The sequence below is a fragment of the Vipera ursinii genome, assembly GCF_947247035.1.
Source record: "Vipera ursinii genome assembly, chromosome: 7".
Classification (NCBI taxonomy): Eukaryota; Metazoa; Chordata; class Lepidosauria; order Squamata; family Viperidae; genus Vipera; species Vipera ursinii.
In genome coordinates, this window is record NC_139521.1 from 27,292,804 (window position 1) to 27,311,940 (window position 19,137).

The window sequence follows — 19,137 nt, forward strand, 5'->3', positions numbered from 1 at the left end:
CCTTCAAAAACTATTTTTTAAAATAAAATGTCTGAAATAATTGATAATATGGCATATAAGTGAAATAAAAAGCAAAGCAAATTAACAACATGAAATAAAGGGAAATAATTAAATATTGCTTACACAAACTTCGTTGTTTCTACTGCCATCCTTTGTATCCTTGCAAGCCAGTCTTGCTTTGAACATATTCATATACTGATTCATATTTTTTTCCTTTTTAATCACCGTTTCAAACATGCATATATTTTTCTTTCACTTCACCCATTTCCATCCTTTATGCCTCTTACATTCCAATCTGAAATTGCCATGGTCCACATCTATGAATGATGTACATCGTAGGTGAAATGTGGAAACTATTTTAAAAGCCAACATCTTACAATTAGGAAATGTACCCTGTCAAGAGTACTGACACACTCATACTACTATGGAGACACAAACAGCATCTTACACCTGTTTCCAACTGCTGTTTAATTTCCTACAGGAGTGGAAGAAAAAGGAACAGACAGTGCCACCTTTAGTTGAGGATTGGTCTCAAATATGATCTAGCCGAGATCAACCGTTATAAAAAGCCCTCAAGGCCAGTTCTCGCCTGGATATTGACCCACATTACCTGTACGAGCTGAGGTTCCAACCGCCGCCGCGACGACTCGGCTTCCAGTCGGGTGCGAGCCTGCGAAACAAGGGAGCGCGGAGTCACGCAGTTTCTGGCAGCCGTTGGAGCAAGCCAGCTTCCCAGAGGGCTTCCGGTTCCATGCGCACAAACGTGAGTCGTCACCTCATCCGCGCCCGCTCCCGCAGACTCACTTTCGATCTCCTGGCGGCTACTAGAGCAACGGCCGTTGCATCTGTTTTTACCGGAAGTGACACATAGGATCTTGAGGCGCGGGGAAATTCTCTGTAGATCTGCTTCGACACTTTCGATCAGGGGAACCGAAGCAATCACGGAGGCGATATTGTTTTCCCCTTTTGAGATCCCCCCGGAGAAGTCTCTGCTAGGGCGTGCGTTTCTAAACAGGGGTTGGAATAAAGGAGTCAGGAGTCTGTGGACCTGAAACAAAAACTAGCTTTGGCTGCCCGCGGGAGCGCTTAAACTGCCGCTCAGTGTGGAGGTGGAAACGCAGCCCGGCGCGCCAGGAAAAGGCGGGTCTAGCCTTCTTCAGATCGAAGCGGCTGGATTGAGCCTCAACGGCAGAAGCCACCCCTGGCCGCCTTCAAACGCCCTCCTTGGCAGGTCCTTGACAAGTTCGCCAGTTTCTCTGACTGTCCGGGAGACGCATCCTAGGTAAGTATCGATAAAGGGTTGAAATTATGCCCCCTAAGGCTGACTGTTTTCTTGCAGACGTTTCATTACCCAAACTAGGTAACATCGTCAGTGCTAGTAGGGAGTGGGGTTTCTCCCAACTAACTCTGATAATGTTACCTAGTGAAACGTCTGCAAGCAAACAAGTTCAGTTGCTTTCCCTAATCAAGTAAATGGAAACAAGCGGGTACAGTCTTAACTTCTTCTCTCTTTCCTCTTCCTGCCCAGTGTGGGATCACTTTCATGAAATTTGTTAGGAACCAAACTATTTGGAGTTTGGCTATCCAACTTTGGTCTTTTTTCCTACCAACGAATGCATGCAATACTTCCCTTTTTTAAAATAAGCAGTGACATTTCATTACCAAACTAGGTAACATCATCAGTATCAGAAGAGAGTGGGATTTGCTCTGTTTATATATTAGTGGCTTGCCTTGTCAATTACTGGGAGTATCTACTTTATATGGGCCTGCCTTTGAAGATAACTCAAAGGCCATTTAGTACTGTATTAAATAGTCTTCATGCTGAAAGTGAGAACAGCTAAAATTGTACAATTCCAGTGTAGGAGACACTGAAGTGATTTCCAGTAAACATCTGGGTGCAATTCAAAGTGATGCTTTTAATTTTTAAACACCTACATGGTTTGACTTCAGAACTACTTTCTCTAGATAGAACTATCCTGTCTGATTTGATTGTCTCTTATGCGAAGGTTTGTGAAATAAAGTTGTGAGATGAAAGAAATGGGAATTAGAACTATTTTCTGTAATGTCCCACATGTCATGGAACAATGCTTTGCAGAATTTTGGATTGTATGGTTATTTTACTTGTGTTGATTTTATGAATGTCTTGTACTTAGAGTTAGTTGAACCTGATAGATGAATGAGTAAATAAATAAAGTTTGTAATACAAAATTATTCTGCTTTCTAGGCAAGTATTGTAATTAAAAGAATAATTATACCATGGCTACAGGAGACTTAAAAGGAAACTTGCATAAAATAGAACAAAAACTTCGGGTTATAAATTATCCTAGCGATGTGGATTATATGGGGTAAGTGGAAGCATGTTAATAGCTAATTTGTGGTATAAATGTGGCTTGGTGAATCACCGATTGAATTTTTTTGCTCAGCAATCTATTCTTTGTTTTTAAATAATGTACAGTATTATCTGAATATAGCAAATCAGTCTCTTCTGATCAAAACAAACTAGAATGGAAACATATGACTTGTTTAAGGTTTTCCTCTGGAATTTTTTGGATGAAAGAAGTAACATTATGTGACATTGATCTAAAAATAAATGATGGGAAGATGGTTTGCTGCATCATTCTTAGGACAGGAAAAGGAACTTTTGGGTACATTCATTGTTAAATGATAAATTATATCATCTGTATTACTCTTTGTTTTACTTTGTTTCCAGAGAATCTGATTTAATGGAAACTTTGTGCAAGAAAAGTTGCTTGCCCCACCCACTGCCACCACCCCCAAATGGCCCAAAGACTGCAACTTCTGCCAAATGGCCCAGGGGTGTGTGAAAATGGGATGCATCCGTTCTCTGCCACCTCCCTGCCATCCCTGAATAGCCCAAACTCTGAATGGCTTGGTGCAGTGCTGGGGTGTGTGTGTGAAAATAGGAAGCCCCCAGCTGCTGCTGCTCTGCACTCTTCCCATCTGCTCGTTCACCCACCTGGCTCTCCCTGGCAAGTTGTCCCCCTAGCGAATTGGCCCTGTTGAGTTGTCCTGCAATGACTTGGCAATAATGAGTTGGCAGAAGTGACAGTAGTGAGCTGGCCACACCAAGTTGGCCTCACCAAGTCAGCCCATTCCAGTGCAGAAGAAAACTCTGTACTTTTTAAACAGAAATAATTTTACCAATAAGCAAATTTTCTGTCTACTCTGGTGGCTTATAATTAGAAAATTAAATAAGAAATAACTATTGAAATAAACACTGTATGTTAAAGTTGATGGAGTCTAAGCAGGGTTGGACTTTGGTAGTTCCTTTGATCTCTGTGTATTTGTAAAGTGAAAAAAATTGTTCTACCAGGTTTATCCCATTTACTTATAAATGAATCATAATAAAATAGGTAATTTGTTTCCATGCCATAGCATTTTTTCAATAAATATTTAGCTAAGATTACATTAACTGCTAGATGATTTTTAAACTGGTGATTATTATTGTTTAAACAGATTCCTACCATTTTATTTATGACTTAAATTTCAATGAAATTCAGAATACAGTATTTAAAACAGGTTAAAGCACATATTGAAGTGCATAGTGATTTGTTGTTGTAACATCTGTCTCCATATAAAAAGTACTTTTTGCATCCTTTTAATAAAACTTAAACTATATTATCTAGGCAGTGAATGTTTTGTCTAAAGTTAAAAAATAAATCCAGTCCTATTTTAGGAAAAGCTTAAGAAAACTACCCTGTTTCAGTTTTGTTGTTTTTACATGTTAAAGAGTAATTATACACTTAGTCCCAAAAATGCAGATTAATGATTCTGGAAAAAAAATTAATTATAAAATAGTCTTAATTAAATGTAGCCATGGTTTCCTGACAGTGTTTCAGAAGTATAGAAATAAAACTACTGTGATGCAAGGTTTTGAATTATCAGTAATTTCTTATCTAGTTTTTCTCACCATTACAGATTGGCAAAGGGTGATCCATCTGTGTTTTTACCAATCATTAGCTACTGTTTCACATCGTTCTCAACATATATTGCAGAACTTGTAATGGAATCAGGGATGGAACTTACAGCAAAGAATGATTCACGTTTTGTTGATGCCATGTATAAGGTATATATCTTAAATATGCTAATGTGGCAATGTTACCATTAATAGTAATGAAGAAGTAAAAGTGTCATTATACCCTGAAATTTAAACATTGATTTAAATTTTACTGCATTATGGCATAGTATTATAAGACTACTAACTTTAAATTTCTTCGTTGTGTTAGTTGTGAAGTAGTGTCCGACCCATTGCGACCCCATGGACAACGTTCCTCCAGGCCTTCCTGTCCTCTACCATCTTCTGGAGTCCATTTAGGCTCACGCCTATTGCTTTAGTGACTCCATCCAGCCACCTCATTCTCTGTCGTCCCCTTTTTCTCTTACCCTCAATCTTTCCCAGCTTTAGGCTCTTCTCCAGTGAGTTCTTTCTTCTCATTAGGTGGCGAAAGAATTTGAGTTTCAATTTCAGGATCTGACTTTCTAAAGAACAGTCAGGGTTGATCTCTCAATTCTTTTGCACTCAGCCTTTCTTATGGTCCAACTTTCACAGCCATACATTGCAACTGGGAAGACCATAGCCTTGACTATACGCACTTTTGTTGGCAGGGTGATGTCTCTGCTTTTTAGTGTGCTGTCTAGATTTGCCATGGCTTTCCTCCCCAGGAGCAAGCGTCTTTTAATTTCTTGGCTGCAGTCCTCATCTGTGGTGATCTTGGAGCCCAGGAAAATAAAAGCTGTCACTACTTCCATTTCTTCCCCATCTATTTGCCAGGAATTGAGAGGGCTGGATGTCATGATCTTGGTTTTCTTAATGTTTCGTTTCAACCCAACTTTTGCACTCTCCTTCTTCACTCGGAACAAGAGGCTTTTTAGTTCCTCTTCACTTTCTGCTATTAGAGTGGTATCATCTGCATATCTTAGGTTGTTGATATTTCTCCTGGCAATCTTAATTCCAACTTTTGATTCATCTAGTCCTGCCTTTTTCATGATGTGCTCTGCATATAAGTTAAACAGGCAGGGTGACAGTACACAGCCTTGCCAGACTCCTTTCCCAATTTTGAACCAATCAGTGGTTCTGTGTCCAGTTCTCACTGTTGCTTCTTGACCCGCATATAGGTTTCTCAAGAGACAAATAAGATGCTCTGGTAATCCCATCTTTTTAAGAACTTGCCACAGTTTGTTGTGATCCACACTATCAAAGGCTTTAGCATAGTCAATGAAACAGAAGTAGATGTTTTTCTGGAATTCCCTAGCTTTCTCCATGATCCAGTGTATGTTGGCAATTTGATCTCTAGTTCCTCTGCCTCTTCGAAATCCTGCCTGTACTTCTGGTAGTTCTCGATCCACATACTGCTGGAGTCTAGCTTGTAGGATTTTAAGCATAACTTTACTAGCATGTGAAATGAGTGCAATGGTGCGATAGTTTGAACATTCTTTGGCACTGCCTTTCTTTGGAATTGGAATGTAAACTGATCCTGTGGCCACTGTTGAGTTTTCCAAATTTGCTGGCAAATTGAGTGTAGCACTTTTACTGCATCATCTTTTAAGATTTTGAATAGCTCACCTGGAATACTGTTTCCTCCACTAGCTTTGTTGTTGCTCAGCTTTCCTAAGGCCCATTTCACTTCACATTCTAGGATGTCTGGCTTGAGGTAAGGGACGTTAAGCTCATTCTTGTATAGTTCTTCTGTGTAATTTTGCCACCTCTTCTTAATCTCTTCTGCCTCTGTTAGGTCCCTGCCATTTTGGTCCTTTATCATGCCCATTTTTGCATGAAATGTTCCCTTCATCAATCCAATTTTCTTGAAGAGATCTCTAGTCCTCCCTATTCTATTGTTTTCTTCTATTTCTTTGCACTGTTCATTTAAGAAGGCATTCTGATCTGTTTCAGCTTTTCTCTGGAATTCTGCATTCAATTGGGTGTATCTTTCTTTTTCTCCCTTGCCTTTTGCTTCCCTCCTGTCCTCAGCTATCTGCAAAGCTTCCTCAGACAGCCATTTTGCTTTCTTGCATTTCTTTTTCTTTGGGATGGTTTTAGTTGCTACTTCTTGTACAATGTTGTGAACCTCCGTCCAAGCTCATGTCTGAGCCACAGTCAGCTCCTGGTCTTGTTTTTACTGACTGTATAGAGCTTCTCCATCTTTGGCTGAAGAGCACATAGTCAATCTGATTTCTGTGTTGACTGGTGATGTCCTTGTGTAGAGCCGTCTCTTGGGTTGTTGGAAAAGAGTGTTTCCTATGGCCATCATATTCTCTTGACAAAATTCTGTCAACCTGTGTCCTGCTTCATTTTGTACTCCAAGACCAAACTTACCTGTTATTCCGGTTATCTTTTGGCTTCCTACTTTAGCATTCCAATCTCCCATGATGATAAGGACATAATTTTTTGGTGTTAGTTCTATAAGGTGCTGTAGGGCTTCATAGAACTGGTCAATTTCATCCTCTTCAGCCCCGTTGGGTGGGGCATAGACTTGGACTACTGTGATATTGAATGGTTTGCCTTGGATTCGAACTGAGATCATTCTGTCATTTTGGGGATTATATCCCAGTATTGCTTTTCCTACTCTTTTATTGACTATGAAGGCTACTCCATTTCTTCTGAGGGATTCTTGCCCGCAGTAGTATACCTGATGGTCATCTGAATTAAATTCACCCATTCCTGTCCATTTTAGTTTGCTGATTCCTAAGATGTTGATGCTCAGTCTCGTCATCTCTTGTTTGACCACGTCCAGCTTGCCTTGATTCATGGATTTTACATTCCAGGTTCCTATGGAGAAAAAATCTTTACAGCATTGGACTTTCCTTTCACCACCAGATACATCCACAGCTGAGCGTCCTTTCGGCTTTGGCCCAGTCGCTTCATTCTTTCTGGTGCTACTAATACTAGCCCTCTGCTGTTCCCCAGTAGCATATTGGACGCCTTCCGACCTGAGGGGCTCATCTTCCAGCGTCATATCTTTTTGCCTTTTGGTACTGTCCATAGGTTTTTCATGGCAACGATACTGGAGTGGGTTGCCATTTCCTCCTCCAGTGGATCACGTTTTGTCAGAACTCTCTGCTATGACTTGTCCGTCTTGGGTGGCCCTGCACAGCATATCTCATAACTTCATTGAATTATGCAAGCCCCTTCGCCACGACAAGCCAGTAATCCATGAAGGGGTTGAATTTCTTATCTAGTCTGTATTATGACTATCTGATGTCCTCTAGCTAAAATCTCTACAGAGAGAATTCTTTGGTTATTTATTTTTTATGCTCAAAGAAAAATGCTCAATTTTTTTTTTCTTCAGAGAAATTGAGGGTTAGAGAAGGGGTCACGGAAAGAAGCAAGCCTCTGGAATTTTATGAAAAGGAACTTTCCAATACCTACTGTAGCTGAACAGACATGAAAGTTTTATGAAAACAAATTCCTTTTTTAAATCTGTTCTCTGCAGCTTCTTCGTGATCAATTTCAGTATAAACCAGTCTTGTCAAAACAACAGTTCCTTCAATATGGCTTTGCAGAAAGAAAAATACAGATTGTTTGTGATATTATTAGTTACATTTATAAAAGGCACAAAGAATTCTGTAACATGAATAAGGTATTTAAAATTAATTTTGTTAACATTTTAAAGATAAAACTAGTTAATGTAAAAATTTGCATTTTTGAGGTTAATATCAAAGTATTTTAATAACTCATATTTTATTAATGTTTTATTAATTAAATCATTGCCTATCTTTTAATTTATATGCTACTTACTAAACACACTATAGAGTTTTTTTTCTTTCCGATGTTTGAAACATTACAATTTTATTTATTTCATTCTTTCATTTAATTTCTTCAATTTCCTACATCCATGTTGCAGTTAAAATTGCAGTGGTTTCAATAAATACTAAATTAGTTGTAAATTTAGTCAAATTTATGAGAAAGGTTTATTGTACCAATAGCTTTGTATGTGAAAGTTTCCACTTCTGCATATAGGTTCCTCCAAAATTCCCTATTCCCAAATTGTCAGAATATCTCATTTTCCAGAATAGTTTTTGGAGAGATAGTTCTCCTTCCTCCCATACTATCTGCTGACTAGTGGTATTCCATTAGCGTATTGATATGACTGATATGAACTATGTATGATCCATCATGTACCTAAAGATCCTGAATTTCAGCAGTCATGTAATAAATATACTCTGTTTTGCATACAATACATTTCTTAGCCTAACTCTGGATTTTGGCTTTCTATATCTTATAGATAAAATCCCAAACAGAAAAGAGAACCCATTTGGTTAAATCTTTATCCCACACAAGTTTTTCTAATCAGTCTGTTACTGTAGCTATCAATACTGTGGATTTGCAGCAGGTAGGAATATTCAATATTCTTTAGTATAGGAATTAAATATTTTTCTTAAGAAATGAGACATGTCATTTTTAAATATACTGTTGTATATTTTATCTGTTTTCAACATAAGTAGCTTTATTGTTAATAATAATGTTCTGGGAGGATGTGAACTTCATTATGCTATCTTACTAAACTGATCTTATCTCTTTTTTAATTTTCCATCCTTGTACCGTAAGATGACTGAAATATTCACAATGTAATCAATCAATCAATTTTATTACAGTCATAGACCAGCATTACAAATCAAAGTATTAAAAATAACAATAATAAAAAATGAAAATAAAAGACAAAATAATATTTTACGATTAGTGGTGGATTATCAGTGGCTGTTCATAATATAGATCTGTTCTGTGTTGCATCTTAATCTGTTTAAGAAGTCTGTGTAAAGAATCCTTCAGTATATCAATCAATGATTGAGGTGATAGAATAAAGATCTATTGATGTTCTTTTTTTCCCCCAAAGCACTAAATCTGACAATTCTGTTGTCTCATATTTTACATGAACAGTCTGCTAATGGATTATTTCTCACTGAATGAGGACAGTCGTAGAAAGATTGCTGCCTAGGAGTATTGACATTACTATTCCATTTTACTCTGATTAATATACAGCAGAGACAGAGATTAAAAGAAACAATTATGATTGATATTTTTAAAATGGACTCTCTTTTATTAGCGTATTATTTGATGGCTGCTTTTCAAACCCTAATATGAGCAGAATAAGATATTTGGTGGTAGTAGATTTCTCAATTATGAATGGATTTTGTTTAAATAAAAGTAAAAATAACATTTCTTAAGAAAGCATATTAAGAAATTATATCCATCACTAACCATATACTCTGTAAAACTGAATTATGAACCTGAAATTTAAACCGATTCTCACAATTATACAAATGGGACTGATGTTGAATCAAAAAAAAGGAAATGGCCTATCTTGTCCTTTAGGCTTGAGATTACCTGTCTGTGTAATATTAAGGAGAGCAAGTATTTGTAGTGAATGTCGGTGCATACCGTATTTTCCGGCGTATAAGACGACTGGGCGTATAAGACGACCCCCTACTTTTCCTGTTAAATTATAGGGTTTGGGCTATACTCACCCTATAAGACCACCCCACTGCATACAAAGTCTGCTTGGATTGGGTGGGTCAGCTCTCTCTCCCTCCCTGCCTGCCCAGCCCTCCCTGTCTCCAAGACGCAATTTTTTTTAAAAAAATCCCATTTATATCCTGCCCTTCTCCGAAGACTCAGGGCAGCTTACAATCTAAAGCACAAAACAATGTGCTTAGCAATGTACAAAGTACACTTCCGGCATCCAGAGCCTGCCTGCGTTTCTTTAACCTCCACATGCTTCCGACTCTCGACAACTTCAGCGTTGTAAACCTTGCTGCTGTTAGTAGCCTGGGTGACTCTTCTCCAAACCCCCTCTACCCCAACCCGGGTGAAAACGCTAACGTGCTCCCAGTGTGTGCCTATCCCTCTCCAACCAACTGCCCCCCCCCCATCCGTATCTGGCTCCAGCAGGCTCGTCCACACGTCCCAGGGCCGCTGTCCAGCAGTCCCCGGCTCCCGTCCATCTGACACCGACGAAAAACAGCCAGCCCTTGCCTCCAGCGCTCAGGCTATAGCATGCAGTCCCGGCACAGGTCCGTCGGCAGGCGAGGGAACAGCTAGCATGTTTTGTAGTGCCCAGGCTCCCTGTATGGCAAGGCAGACTGGGCTGTCCTCCTGAGTGCCTGCGGGGTCCTCAGCAAAGCCCTGTGATGCAGGCGCGTGCAAACGCCATGAAGCAGCTGGTTGTTGGGTTTGCAGAGCCAGGAACCGACGATCAGCTGATAGTCGGACTTGCTGATTACGGGCGACCTCCTCCCTTGTTTGTCGGAGCGCCGGGTCATGGAGCGAGCCATGTGCAGTGGGGAGGGGGGTGAGTAGGTGAAGCAGGGCTTGTTTTTGGAATGAGACCCCCTGTGTAGTGTCGGGCCCGCAGGGCTTGACAACAGCAATTTTGTGATTCTCTCCCCCTTCCTCCCCCCCCATCAATGAGCTGCCGAGATTGCCTGCGTGTGTGTATGTGTGGAGGGGTGTTGTCTCTGGTTTTTCCTGTAACATCGGAGAATAAAACCGCCCCTAACCCTAACACCCGGCGTATAAGACAACCCCCGACTTTTGAGAAGGTTTTCATGGGTTAAAAAGTCATCTTATACGCCGGAAAATACGGTATATATTCCACAGATACATTATATCAAATTTTTTTTAATTGAATCAATAATTTTGTTTAATAAATTCTTTACTATTACTTTGGGTGGGGTCTTCTACATGCAAAGGAACCTCAAATAGAACATCATAAAAATGTAACTAACATGCATATCCCTGAAGATTTCATCAGTGAAACACTGCAGGAAGTGAAAGATTATGTTGTCAATAAGGTTGAGGTTTTGGATTATGACACTGATGTCTTGGATAATACAGATGTGCAGGTAAGACCATTCTTATTTTCTTGGGCCAATTCCTGCTTGTTAAAATGACGTTTGAAAACCAATGTTTGTAGCAATACTAGAAGACAAATCATAATTGAATAAACATTAATATGAATAAAGGTATTTAGATAAAAAGCTTTTGCATTACTATACTAAACTGAACAAATTGATTATGTCTAATGAATAATTATAAAGAATTGCTTCTAGAGTTCTGTAAGTGTTGCCACTGTGACAAGGCAATCCTATGGTGCAGGAAAGAATGAAATATGACAAAATCAATCCCTTTTCCACCCTTGGTCCACTTTTGTCTTGTGGAAGTCCAACTGCACCCAAATGTAACTCAGCCATGAGATCAATGAAAAGATAAAACTTTTCTTTCATTGATGTCTTTCAGGTAATGCATATCAGAAAATGAATGTTTTGATAACTATCCTGCTTGCTTCTACAGAGCAGATCTAAAATCAAATCTGTACTGTCAACAGGTTATACGTGAATTATTAGAACTTACACCAGTCTTCTTGTTGTTACTTAAGGTTTTTTGTGCTGTGAGTGAATGAATAAGCACTATAAATATGCTTTCTGATTTCATGTGGAGGTTTTTACATGTTTCATGTAATTAGTAAGAATCTAAACTTGTGCTATAACTACAGCGAATGAAAATTATGTTATTTTCAGGTTGTAAAGAAGGACAATGAATTAGAAGACTTGAAAGGTCAACTTGCTGAACTGCAGCAAAAGTTTCATTTATTGAGCAGTGTGGACAAAAAGTTAAAGACTTTAGAGAAGAAACTACAAGGGAAAATTGTTATAGAAGAGAATGAGTGGAATAATCTTTTGAGCCGTGTCCTCCTCCTTGAAACACAACTGTTGCTTCATTCTAAAACAGTATGTTTTATTATGTACTTTCCTCTCTGTTAAAAATTGGAAATACAATAGTCTAATATTTAGTATTACATTTTATTTTTAGAGGTTATCTGGCTTAGCTATTAATTCAGATAGCACAGACTCTCCCTTTTTTATACTGTCATGAGGTTATCAAAACTAAAGAATGTTCTTTCTTTTACAAAGACAACCTTCTAAAATATTTTTCAATTATAAATTTTGAAAATTGTAATTCTATTCCAACTGCTACTCTTTTTTTATTGAAAAGTTTTACAATACATTTTATCTTTAACAATCCCTCCCCCCCTCCCTCCGCCCACCCCTTCCTAGCCCTCCCTAACCCTCCCCCCCTTCCCCCCTCCCCCCTCCCCGACTTCCCAGAGCTAAATACAAGGTATAAAAGCAAAAAAACAATCATAAACAACCATATGCTAACAACAATAAACTATTAAGTCTATCGCACTCTAGCTCATATGAAATGACTACAAGCAATACTAATATCACATAAAAAAAAGAAAAAAACTTATTCAAATGCTAAGTGAAACTTTTTAGTCCCATATTTGTTCTGGATATAATCAATCCACTTTTTCCACTCCATAATATAACGTTGTTGCGAATGATCTTTCAAATAAGCCGAAATCTTTGCCATTTCCGCCAGGTCACAAACTTTTAGAGCCCATTCTTCTATAGTCGGAAGTTCCTCCTTCTTCCAATATTGACCTACTAAAAGTCTTGCTGCTGTAATTAAGTTCAACATCAACTTGGTGTCCACAACAGTAGTATCTGTAATTATGCCCAATAAGAACAATTGCGGACAAAACTTTATCCTTTGCTTAAATATCTTCTGCATATTCCACCAGATTTTAATCCAAAAAGCCTTAACCTTTTTACAGGTCCACCATATATGAAAATACGTTGCATCTTCGCCACCACATCTCCAACATTTAGGTTGATAGTTTGGATACATACTTGCAAGCATTTTAGGATCTAAATGCCACCTATAAAACATTTTGTAAAAGTTCTCTCTTAAGTTTTGAGCTTGTGTAAATTTTACGTTCCTCACCCAGATCTTTTGCCAAGTGTCCATTGTGATAACTTCTTGAATATTCTGAGCCCACTTTATCATACAATCTTTAACAAGTTCTGTTTCTGAGTCGATTTCTATCAATGCAAGATATATCCGTTTGATATGTGCTGGACCCTGATTTCTAATTTGCTTTACCAAATTTTCATCAGTCATTGAGAAACCAATTTTCTGGTCTTCTTTCCACCTGGCCCGTAATTGACCATATTGAAACCAAGTTTGAACAATCTTCTCATCTCGTAAAAGATTATACGGCTTCAAACACCATACGTTCCTCTCCAAACTTAAGATCTCCTTGTACATAGTCACATCATGTTTGAAGCCGACATTTATGTTTTCTGTTGCATGTTTCGGAATTGCCCACAACGGTATCTTGTAGTTTAACTTATGTCTATACTTTTTCCAAACTCTCAGCAATGCCTGTCTTAAAATATGCACTTTAAACACATTATCTACCTTCTTATCATACAATAAATATGCATGCCAGCCAAATAACAAGTCGTGGCCCTCAAGATTTAATAATCTCCCTTGTGTCAAATTAATCCAATCACTTATCCCTGACAACGCAGCAGCTTCATAATATAATTTAAAGTTGGGCATTTTAAGACCACCTCTTTCACGCATATCCTGCATAATCTTAAGTTTAACTCGTGGCCTTTTCCCTGCCCATACAAATTTATTGATACCCCGTTGCCATTCCTCCAAATTTGAATCTTTTTTAAGAATAGGTATCATTTGAAATAAAAATAGAAATTTAGGCAAGACATTCATTTTCACTGCTGCAATTCTTCCCAACAAAGAAAATTGCAATTTTTCCCAACTCTCCAATTCTTTTTGAATTTTTCCCCATAACTTTTCATAATTATTTTTATATAACTTTGCATTTGAGGGTGACAAATACACCCCCAAAATTTAACCCTTTTAACAATCTCAAATCCAGTTAACCCTTCTAAAAGGGCCTTTTGCGATGCTGTCATATTTTTGGCTAATATTTTAGTTTTTTTGTACATTAACCTTAAATCCAGAAACCTTCCCATATTGCATTATTATCTCCATCAGGTCCACAACAGAATTTTCTGGCTGGGTCACCATAACAACCAGATCGTCTGCAAACGCCCTCAGTCTATAATCCTGATCTCTAATTTGAATACCCTTAATTTTTTCCGAATTCCTTATTTTAATCAATAATATCTCCAATGGTAATACAAATAATAAAGGTGATAACGGACACCCTTGTCTTGTGCCCTTTTCAATATTGCATACTTCAGTCAAACTATTATTTACTATTATTCGGGCAGTTTGTTTTTGATATAATGCCCTAATTGGTTGTAAAAATTTATCCCCAAAATTCATTTTATCTAAAACTTTCATCAAAAATTGCCAATCCAGTTGGTCAAAAGCTTTTTCAGCATCTAAAAAGATCAACGCCGCAGGGATCTGGTTGTTCCTTTCCAAAAACTCCACCAAGTCAACTATATGCCTCACATTATTTTTCATTTGTGTACCACTAATAAACCCAGTTTGGTCCCCATGGATCATCTGTTGCAAAACCCTCATCAATCTATTAGCTAAAACCTTAACAAATATCTTGTAGTCCGTATTCAAAAGTGATATTGGTCTGTAATTTCTTACTTGAGTAACATCCTGATCTTCCTTCGGAATCAGGGAAATAAAAGCAGTTCTCCAAGACGGAGGCACCCTTCCTCCCCTTTGAATTGTCTGAAACAATTCCCTTAATGGCTTTATCACCTCCGATTGTAGATTTTTGTAATAGACCGCAGTCAGTCCATCCGTACCTGGCGCTTTATCCACCTTCAGTTGCTTAATTGCTAAAAGAATTTCTTCTTCTGTTATCAATTGATTAATCTCTTCCTTTTGTTCTTGTGTAAGAACCGGGATGTTAGCACTCCTCAGATATACGTCAATGTCTGTTTCATTAATCTTATCTTTAGCATATAATTTGGAATAAAAGTCCACAAAGGCTTCCTTAATAAGATCCTGTTGATACACAACCTTGCCTTTATGTTCTATTTTATCTATGTTAGAAGCCCTTTGCTTTTTCCTTAACCTGTAGGTTAACCATCTACAGTCATGGCCGAAATTGTTGGCACCCCAGAAATTTTTCCAGAAAATCAAGTATTTCTCACAGAAAATTATTGCAGGAACACATGTTTTGCTATACACAGGTTTATTCCCTTTGTATGTATTGGAACACAACCAAAAAAGGGAGGAAAAAAAGCAAATTGGACATAATGTCAAACAAAACTCCAAAAATGGGCCGGACAAAATTATTGGCACCCTTAACTTAATATTTGGTTGCACACCCTTTGGAAAAAATAACTGAAATCAGTCGCTTCCTATAACCATCAATAAGCTTCTTACACCTCTCACCTGGAATTTTGGGCCACTCTTCCTTTGCAAACTGCTCCAGGTCTCTCTTATTGGAAGGGCACCTTTCCCCAACAGCAATTTTAAGTTCTCTCCACAGGTGTTCAATGGGATTCAGATCTGGACTCATTGCTGGCCACTTCAGAACTCTCCAGCGCTTTCTTGCCATCCATTTCTGGGTGCTTTTTGACGTATCTTTGGGGTCATTGGCCTGCTGGAAGACCCAAGATCTCGGACGCAAACCCAGCTTTCTGACACTGGGCTCTACAGTACGACCCAAAATCCTTTGGTAATCCTCAGATTTCATGATGCCTTGCACACATTCAAGGCACCCAGTGCCAGAGGCAGCAAAACAACCCCAAAACATCATTGAACCTCCACCATATTTCACTGTAGGTACTGTGTTCTTTTCTTTGTAGGCCACATTTCATTTTCGGTAAACAGTAGAATGATGTGCTTTACCAAAAAGCTCTATCTTGGTCTCATCTGTCCACAAGACATTTTCCCAGAAGGATTTTGGCTTACTCGAGTACATTTTGGCAAACTGTAATCTTGCTTTTTTATGTCTCTGTGTCAGCAGTGGGGTCCTCCTGGGTCTCCTGCCATAGCGTTTCATTTCATTTACATGTCGATGGATAGTTTGCACTGACATTGATGCTCCCTGAGCCTGCAGGACAGCTTGCATTCCTTTGGAACTTGTTTGGCGCTGCTTATCCACCATCCGGACTATCCTGCGTTGCAACCTTTCATCAATTTTTCTCTTCTGTCCACGACCAGGGAGATTCGCTACAGTGCCATGGGTTGCAAACTTCTTGATAATGTTGTGCACTGTGGACAAAGGCAAATCTAGATCTCTGGAGATGGACTTGTAACCTTGAGATTGTTGATATTTGTCCACAATTTTGGTTCTCAAGTCCTCAGACAGTTCTCTTCTCCTCTTTCTGTTGTCCGTGCTTAGTGTGGCACACACAGACACACAATGCAAAGACTAAGTGAACTTCTCTCCTTTTTATCTGCTTTCAGGTGTGATTTTTATATTGCCCATACCTGTTACTTGCCCCAGGTGAGTTTAAAGGAGCATCACATGGTTGAAACAATCTTGTTTACCCACAATTTTGAAAGGGTGCCAATAATTTTGTCCGGCCCATTTTTGGAGTTTTGTTTGACATTATGTCCAATTTGCTTTTTTTTCCTCCCTTTTTTGTTGTGTTCCAATACACACAAAGGGAATAAACCTGTGTATAGCAAAACATGTGTTCCTGCAATACTTTTCTGTGAGAAATACTTGATTTTCTGGAAAAATTTCTGGGGTGCCCACAATTTCGGCCATGACTGTACCTGGTTTATTGGCATTGCAAAAAGTGTTATGCCTAGCAAACCGTAAGTTAGTTGCCACCTGATCAGCCATCAACTTATCAAATTGTCCTCTTAACAAATTAATAACCTCTTTTATCTTCACATCCGATGGATTCAAAATTAGGGCCTTTTCTTTTTCCCTAATTTCATTCTCCAGTTCTTTCCTCCTGACTTCCAAGTTACGTCTGTATTTATTATTCATATATATTAACACCCCTCTCATATAAGCTTTACTAGCGTCCCAAACCATGTCCATAGAAGTATCCTTATTCATATTAATTTCAAAAAAGTCCTTCATCTGTTTTTTACTTTCTTCCACATTACTCTGATTTCTAAACAAGTTCTCATTTAAGCGCCAAGAGCGCCTATCTCTATTATCCTTATTAATCTCTAACCAGACTGGACTATGGTCAGATATAGTTCTTGGACAAATCTTTATCTTCTTAATCCTAGAAAAAAAAATCATTAGTCAGTAATATAAAATCAATCCTGGAAAAAGATTGGTGTCTATCAGAAATAAAGTATAATCCTTTTCATGTAAATGTGTTTCCCTCCAAATGTCTCGCAATTCCAGATCATCCTTCATTTCAAAAAAAGATTTAGGCAATCTAGCATGGCTCGGGGCATGTTTAAAAGAACCACACTTGTCCAGTTGTACGTCCAAGACACCATTCCAATCTCCCATAAAAATAAAAGATTTATAATCCATCTGGGTAACCTTACTATGTAGTGATCTATAAAAGTCAGCTTGTTGTTGATTAGGAGCATACACTCCAACCAAAAGTGTTTTTTTGCCTTCTAACAGCAGATCTATCATAACGTATCTTCCTTGTTTATCTGCTTCTATTAGTTCCGCTGTCAGAGTATTCTTGACATAAATAACCACTCCATTTTTCTTATTCATTGCAGAAGCAATAAATTGCGTACCCAACCTTGAGTTCAACAGGTACTTTTGGTCCATAACCCTAATATGTGTTTCTTGCAAGCAAATAACATCAGTCTTAAATTGTTTTAAATATTGAAAAACTTTCTTTCTCTTCTGTGGTGAATTTAAACCATTGACATTCCAAGTTAGGAACTTAGTCGCCATCCTTGGCGTCCCAAAGCTTCTGGAGCACGCCTGCCATGATCCCCTTAACTTCCTTAGGCCGCGCCCCTCCCACAGCTTCGCTATAGGTACGCTTTGAAGGTTCCATAACTTTCTGCTGGTCTTGCTCTTGCTCTTGTCTCACTCGTCTCGAGGCGGCACGGGTCATCCTCTGCTCTCTAGCGTCTTCTGATGAAACTGTAATTTGATCCCCTCCAGTAACTTTCTCATCTGTCTGTGTTCCTTCAGCATCTTGAGGCTTTCCCTCGCCATTTTTCTTTGCAGATTCCAAAAGTGGTAGAGGGGTTGCTTTTAAAACTTTGCTATAAAAATCACGTGCCTGGATCACTGTGACCAAACGGTGTCTCGTACCTTCATGCATCACCACCATGCCCACTGGTATCTCCCATCTGAACTTGATGTCGCGTTTCTTACGTTCCTGTGCCAAAAAAGCAAAATCTTTCCTTCTCCTTAAAATTTTTGAAGGAATCTCTTTTAAAACCAAAACTTCTTGCTCGGCAACCACAAGCTTGGTATCATAAGCAACTTGGATAACTTCATTCCTAATTGCTCTCTTTGTAAAATAAACCACCACATCTCTAGGTAGCTTCCTCTGCCTTGCAATCCATGAATTCACGCGAAAGATTTTGTCTATACTTCCCTCAATTTCAGCTGCTGGCTGTCCCAGTACCACTTCCAAAGCCTTAGAGACTATCTGCTTTAAATCTTCTTTAGGATTCTCTTTTAAGCCTCTGATTCTGATAGCAAACTCCATCTGGTGGTACTGGACCAGAGTCAAGTCTCCATCCATTTTATTCATTATATTTTCGTTCTCTAAAACTTTTGCTTCTAGTCTGGAATTCTTTTGGCTAAGATCCTCCATTTTTTCATCCAAGCATTGAATACATACAGCCACACCTTCAGGTGCAGGCAAGATGTCTGCCCTCATTGCTGTAAACTTCTCTTCCAGCTTCTCCTCCAGCTTCTCCTCCAGCTTTTCCATCTTTTCATCTATAATATCTTATATTTGTTGTGAGTGCTTTTCCAAAGCATCCTGTAAATCCTTAACCGTCAGTGCCGGAGCAGGTGCAGGAGGAAGTAAGGCTTGCAGCGAGGACTGTTGCACCGGGGAAGCCCCCGCACTTCGGAGAGCTTTAGAAGTTTTAGTCGCCATCTTTCCCCACTTTCACTTGCTACGCACTTTCACTTTTAAAATCCATAAAGTCCATTGAACTAGAGAACAAAAATCCACTTCACCTTGACCTCCTGTACCGCTCTGCCTGCCTCTTCACACTCGAAAGTCTTTCCTTCTGGCAGGGGTGGTTGCTAACGCTTGGTTCTGCTCCCAAAAGCACGGAGCAGAAGCGCTGCGCAGCCCGGAGCAAACCCAGGCTTCGGGGGGGCTCGATCCTTCAGCCGCCTGATCTAAAAGCTCAGGCGGCCCCGGAGAGCTCAACCCCTACCTGGGGCCTCACCCCCT

At 39.0% G+C, this 19,137-nt stretch overlaps 2 protein-coding genes across 7 annotated transcripts in view; one reads left to right on the plus strand and one right to left on the minus strand.

Moving 5' to 3' along the window:
• The window catches only part of FBXO8 (F-box protein 8), a 46,422-nt gene extending 45,579 nt beyond the window's left edge, over window positions 1-843 (minus strand). The window contains exon 1 of one of the 2 annotated variants that reach the window (XM_083367304.1): window positions 611-843. The gene's annotated coding sequence lies outside the window, so the exon portion shown is untranslated. The remainder of the gene's footprint in view (window positions 1-610) is intronic. The other variant, XM_083367303.1, reaches the window with a different exon arrangement.
• Window positions 844-1,034: 191 nt separating this feature from the next.
• CEP44 (centrosomal protein 44) overlaps window positions 1,035-19,137 on the plus strand; it is a 34,381-nt gene continuing 16,278 nt past the window's right edge. For 2 of the 5 annotated variants that reach the window (XM_083367299.1, XM_083367298.1), the window contains exons 1-7: window positions 1,035-1,282; window positions 2,225-2,345; window positions 3,940-4,087; window positions 7,452-7,598; window positions 8,244-8,351; window positions 10,708-10,860; window positions 11,536-11,745. In XM_083367299.1, the coding sequence (XP_083223425.1) occupies window positions 2,257-2,345; window positions 3,940-4,087; window positions 7,452-7,598; window positions 8,244-8,351; window positions 10,708-10,860; window positions 11,536-11,745 (855 nt within the window). In that variant the 5' untranslated portion in view covers window positions 1,035-1,282; window positions 2,225-2,256. The remainder of the gene's footprint in view (window positions 1,283-2,224; window positions 2,346-3,939; window positions 4,088-7,451; window positions 7,599-8,243; window positions 8,352-10,707; window positions 10,861-11,535; window positions 11,746-19,137) is intronic. The other 3 variants (XM_083367301.1, XM_083367300.1, XM_083367302.1) reach the window with 3 other exon arrangements.